The sequence below is a fragment of the Triticum aestivum genome, chromosome 1A (assembly GCF_018294505.1).
Source record: "Triticum aestivum cultivar Chinese Spring chromosome 1A, IWGSC CS RefSeq v2.1, whole genome shotgun sequence".
Lineage (NCBI taxonomy): Eukaryota > Viridiplantae > Streptophyta > Magnoliopsida > Poales > Poaceae > Triticum > Triticum aestivum.
In genome coordinates, this window is record NC_057794.1 from 529,631,534 (window position 1) to 529,637,567 (window position 6,034).

The 6,034-nt window shown below is 47.6% G+C and overlaps 1 protein-coding gene across 1 annotated transcript; it reads left to right on the forward strand.

Annotated features, from left to right (window-relative positions):
- The first annotated feature begins 393 nt into the window (after positions 1 to 393).
- LOC123063286 (probable alpha,alpha-trehalose-phosphate synthase [UDP-forming] 7) lies at positions 394 to 5,646 on the forward strand. The gene is made up of 3 exons (XM_044487027.1): positions 394 to 2,587; positions 3,378 to 3,651; positions 4,737 to 5,646. Exons 1-3 carry the CDS (start codon positions 531 to 533, stop codon positions 5,112 to 5,114), a joined length of 2,709 nt encoding a protein of 902 aa, XP_044342962.1. The 5' UTR covers positions 394 to 530; the 3' UTR covers positions 5,115 to 5,646.
- The last annotated feature ends 388 nt before the right edge of the window (positions 5,647 to 6,034 follow it).

A 6,034-nucleotide genomic window follows, 5' to 3' on the forward strand; every position in this document is an offset into this window, starting at 1 on the left:
TGGGCTATCGCTGTCGCTCGGTTGCGGGAACGGGAAGGGGGACCGGGACGTCTCATGAAAGCGCCGGACCAAATGGCCTGGGGAATTCTTTATCCACAAACTGTTGCCCCCGGCTGGTCTCGACCGTCCGTCGCGTGGGGCGAGCCATCCCGCGCGTCCGTTCGGGTGGGTCCCAGGGTCGTCAGGTGGCAGCGTGACGCCAGCTGGAGCCGGTGGGGCACGCACCACCTTATCCTCTTTTCTCCGCCGCGTGGTCTGTCCGTGTGGGCAGGGTCCACTACGCCGGTGGGTGACAGGAATGGTAGGGCCCATCGGTCGGTGAGGGGTGGACCAGGAGGCAGGCGATGTGCGCCGGGTGCAGCAAGGGGGGAATATACTGTGTGCTCGTCTTCCTCGTCGCCCCACTTCGCCTCCCCCATTCTCCCCCGAACTCCAAAACGCCGGATCGGGTCAAAGGCGCGGACCTAGGGTTTGGATAAAACACTCGCCATTACGCGGATCCGGCGGGGATCGATCCGGGGGAATCAGCCATGATGTCGAGGTCCTACACCAACCTGCTCGACCTTGCGGCGGGGAACTTCGCGGCGCTCGGCCCGGCCGGCGGCGGGAGGCGCCGGTCGGGGTCGTTCGGGTCGAGGCGGATGCCGCGGGTCATGACGGTGCCCGGCACGCTGTCGGAGCTGGACGACGAGGACGACGAGCGGGCCGCCACCAGCAGCGTCGCCTCCGATGTGCCCTCCTCGGCCATCTGCGAGCGCCTCATCGTCGTCGCCAACCAGCTCCCTGTCGTCGCGCGCCGCCGCCCGGACGGCCGCGGCTGGGTCTTCTCCTGGGACGACGACTCGCTCCTCCTCCGCCTCCGCGACGGCGTCCCCGACGAGATGGAGGTGCTCTTCATCGGCACCCTCCGCGCCGACGTGCCCGCCGCCGAGCAGGAAGAGGTCTCGCAGACCCTCATCGACGGCTTCCGCTGCGCCCCCGTCTTCCTCCCCGCCGACCTCTACGATCGATTTTACCAGAACTTCTGCAAGGGCTACCTCTGGCCGCTCTTCCATTACATGCTCCCCTACGCCGCCGCCCAATCTCCCAGTGAGAACGGTGCATCTGCCGGTGGTCGGTTTGAGCGCGCCTCATGGGAGGCCTACGTCCTCGCCAACAAGCACTTCTTCGAGAAGATTGTTGAGGTCATCAACCCGGAGGACGACTATGTTTGGGTCCATGATTACCACCTCATGGCGCTGCCCACCTTCCTCCGCCGCCGCTTCAATCGCCTCCGCATCGGATTCTTCCTCCACAGCCCATTCCCCTCATCAGAGATATACCGATCCCTCCCTGTCAGAGAGGAGATCCTCAGGACTATGCTCAACTGTGATCTCATTGGATTCCACACATTCGATTATGCCAGGCACTTTCTGTCTTGCTGTAGTAGGATGCTCGGGATAGAGTACCAGTCAAAGCGTGGATATATTGGTCTGGATTACTATGGTCGCACTGTTGGGATCAAGATCATGCCAGTGGGAATCCATATGGGTCAATTGCAGTCAGTGCTGCGATTACCTGAAATGCAGCAGAAGGTTGCTGAGCTGCGGCAGCAATTTGAGGGCAAGACTGTGTTGCTTGGTGTGGATGACACGGATATCTTTAAAGGCATCAATCTGAAGCTTCTTGCATTTGAGTATATGTTGAAGACACATCCTAAGTGGCGGGGTAGGGCTGTGTTAGTACAGATTGCTAACCCAGCGCGCGGGAAGGGAAATGATATTGAGTCCATTCGGGCTGAGATTCAGGATAGTTGTGAGAGGATTAACAGGGAGTTTGGCCAGTCCGGGTACAGCCCAATTGTTCTCATTGACCGGAATGTTCCAAGTGTGGAGAAGCTTGCATATTATACAGTCGCTGAGTGTGTCGTGGTGACGGCTGTGAGGGATGGGATGAATTTGACCCCATATGAGTACATTGTCTGCCGACAGGGCATACCTAGCTCTGAGTCTGCACCTGAGGTGAGTGGGCCACGCAAGAGCATGCTAGTTGTCTCGGAATTTATTGGGTGCTCACCTTCACTGAGTGGTGCTATTCGTATTAACCCATGGAATGTTGAATCAACGGCGGAGTCACTAAATGAGGCCATATCAATGTCAGAGCGTGACAAGGAGCTGAGGCACGAAAAACATTACCGCTATGTAAGCACACATGATGTTGCATATTGGTCAAGGAGCTTTATCCAGGACCTGGAGAGGGCTTGCAAGGATCATTTCAGGAAGCCATGTTGGGGCATTGGATTGGGATTTGGATTCAGGGTGGTGGCACTAGACCCAAATTTCTCAAAGCTTAGTTTTGATTCAATTATAATGTCTTATGGGAGATCAAAGAGTAGAGCTATATTTCTTGACTATGATGGTACATTGGTGCCACAGGCTTCTCTCTACCAGAAACCAAGTGAAGAATTAGTAAGCATCATTAATACCCTATGCTCGGATAAGAACAACATCGTCTTTATTGTCAGTGGAAGAAGCAAGAATAGCTTGGGATCAATGTTCTCCTCATGTCCAATTCTAGGCATCGCGGCAGAGCATGGTTATTTCTTAAGGTACAATTTTTTATTACCACTGTTCTACATTTTGCTTCAGATTAGCAGTGAAGTCTGTACTTTATTCAGACGTAATAGGAATAGGAGTCTAGGTCAAGTGCAGATGCAGAGGTGTCAGTGTTTTCTGCTTCATCGAGCAAATAGCAATCTAGTTTACTTTTGTTCGTTTTTCTTGTATCAATAGGAAATTCTTCATTTGTTCCTTGTCAGGCTACTACATGCACCAGTTGTTTGTTTGGTACTCCCTCCATGAAATTAGGGTGTCAAGTGGGAGAATAATGCAGTGCTCGGCAAAATACCCCTCCCTCGGATCTGCTTTACTGATTCACATTAATTACCTGTCGCTGCATGCACATAACACGATTGGCTAAGGCTGCACATTCTGCTGCTCCGTAGCATTCACACTCTAGGATTGGCCAGCGTGAGGCCCATATTAAACGGATGCTAGTTATCGAGGCGCGTGGAGCAAGTATTTTGCGGCGCTTTCAAGGGTAAATCTGGGAAAATAAACTGCATGAGATTCCCTCAATTGTCGCACGAGGGAGTACTTCACTGTAATGACCAACTAGCGGAGTACATGTTATGTTCATTAAACTCATGTAGCAGGTTCTGCTTTTACTTCAACATGGCATGCACACGTCATAAGATGTTTGTTCATGTTTCTTGGCTGCCCATTTCTGTTTAGTGTTTTTATTATCTGGGGAGAATGGAGATCACTGCAGACTGATCATGATTTTTGGAATCACTAGAGAATTAAATAGATGATGAAACACTTTGTTTCCATATGTAGGTGGACTAGAGATGAAGAATGGCAAACCAGTACCCAGTCCCCAGATATTGGATGGATGCAAATGGCCGAGCCAGTGATGAATCTTTATACAGAAGCAACTGATGGATCCTACATTGAAACCAAAGAAACTGCTTTGGTGTGGCACCATAGGGATGCTGACCAAGGCTTTGCGTCTTCTCAGGCAAAGGAGATGCTTGATCACCTGGAAAGTGTACTAGCAAATGAAGCAGTCTCAGTCAAGAGCGGCCAGTTCATTGTTGAAGTTAAACCTCAGGTTCGCCATTACCATTTCTTGCATTCCATTAGATGAGCTCACCAAATTTTGTGCCATCCATAGAGTATATGCGCACATGATTTTTCCCTTCATTTATATCTGTATGCGATACCCTATGACTTGCTCTGCATTTAGCTGGTGCCCCTACCTGAGGTTCGCATAATACTTCTGTGTCAATCACACAAGCCATTTTGTTTCTTGTACATTACTTCAGGTTAAAGTGATTAGTAATATGGTGTGCTCCCTCTGTCCGGGTTTAAAAGGCCAGTGGGCCTCAATCGCATGCCCGTAATTCTAAGTCCGCTTGTAATCAGTTCCCTGCTTTTTCGCTGGGTTTGGCTGGCGCTACGTCTGCTGATTTGGTGAATTAATTAGCCAGAGGAGCTGCATCACATGCAAGCGTGAGGGGCTAGGCTGCATGCAGAATTTAATCGGTTACGTTTGCATAATTGATGCAACGACAAATGCATGTCTGATTTAAAAATTCCTTCCTCTATCCCGTTGGTGCACGTGGCCAGCATTGCAAGAGGAATTAAATCATTTCTGTAACTGGCGCCGAGTTAATTTTGCATTGGTCTCAACCTCAGCGTTTTGGCCAACGGGCCTTTTAAGCCCAGACGGATGAAGTAGTCACTAGGCTTTTTGTAGATTTAACAGGGCGGTGATTATGCTTTTTCTATATTTATTACCTTCACAGTTTTATCCTATTGTGAATGCCTTTCAGTTTTACATTAGGTAATGAGTATATTGCTTAAAAAGCTATTCGTGATTTGTATTCAAATTTTATTCTATTTATGTGGCCTTGGTTGCTTCACCATATCTACTTAATACTTATAACCAGCTTTGAACAAAATAAACTGTCCTTGTTTAGTTTACATGAGTATGTCATATGCAGTGCATGCATCATATTGCATCCACTTCTTTCCCTCTTTAGATGCTTTAATTTTTTCAAAAATGTCATTCGATCAGAAATATGGAAAATAACCATAATGGTTTTACTAAATTATTTCAGGTTTTATTTGTTCTGATCTTTGCACCGCTGCTGAATTTCCATTAATTCGTTTGGTTTTCTCTTTGTACTGCAGGGTGTTAGTAAAGGTCTTATAGCCGAGAAGATACTTTTATCAATGAAGGAGAAAGGTCAACAGGCAGATTTTGTTTTATGCATTGGTGATGATAGATCTGATGAGGATATGTTTGAAAATATTGCGGATGCCATGAAAAAGGGCATTGTTGCTCCAAAAACACCACTGTTTGCATGTACTGTGGGGCAGAAACCGAGCAAAGCCAAGTTCTATCTGGACGATACATATGAAGTAGTCAGTATGCTGAGTGCACTAGCAGAAGTTTCAGAACCAGACCCAACGGCAGGCTTGACAGATGACCTGGCTACATCAGTCTCCTCATTAGACATCAGTGATGAACAAATACAGTTCAGTAATACAAGGATAGAAGGATGTTAGCCTGGAACTGAATCTGCATACTATGATGCTCTGACTCACTAAAACTATTTTCTTTGATCCGAAGGGGTGGAGCAGTGGGCAAATGACCCACAGCAGGGCAAAAACTATCTTACAGGTCACAATCATTAATTTCTTGGACTCATGATTCATTGTAGAGAAGAAAATGTGTTTCTCCTGGTGGACAAGGGAGTTATATAGTCTGAAGCTGCAAGGAGAGGGGTTACATTCTGGTAGCTACAATAGCCTCGTTCCTCGGTTGGTTACTGCATTTCAATGGGTTGGCTGCAAGAAGACTCATATGTGCATAGCTGATCTTTCGTGCTCCCATGTTTCTCTTGTGTTCTCCGTGATATGGAGAATATTGGCGTTAAACCTGGGGAAAGGACAACTGTTGCAGCTTGTCTGTCGGCTTGATTAACAAAAAGATTGTAGTCAAGAAACCTAGTTTTTCTTTTCTTGTAATGTTGCGCAGGTGTCTGAATATCAAGGATGAGATTCAAATGATAATTTGACAGAGTTATGTGCACCCTTATATCTGGCTATCTTTTACCTTAGTTTGCTATCTATAATTCATAATGTCGTGAACTTACAGTAGTTCGTATTGCTGATGATCACCGAAAAAAATAGCGCGCTATAGTGTTTGAGAGGAGCCACTGCTACGCTATAGCCAATTTCTTCGCCATGTCCATGTCCACTATCAGCGCTATAGCATGCTAAATTGCGCTAAATCACTTAGCTTTTAACGTCACTATTTCTTAGACGGCTGAAACTCAGGCCCATTTGTTTTCCACAGTCCAAATTGAGACACCGATTGACTAAAATAACTCACAAAGCTGCTGCTGTTTTTTTCCTAGCTGATGATACTTGACCCTCGCTCGGTATTAGTTTTTGCTTATAAATGTTTTGCTCGAATGAGGCAG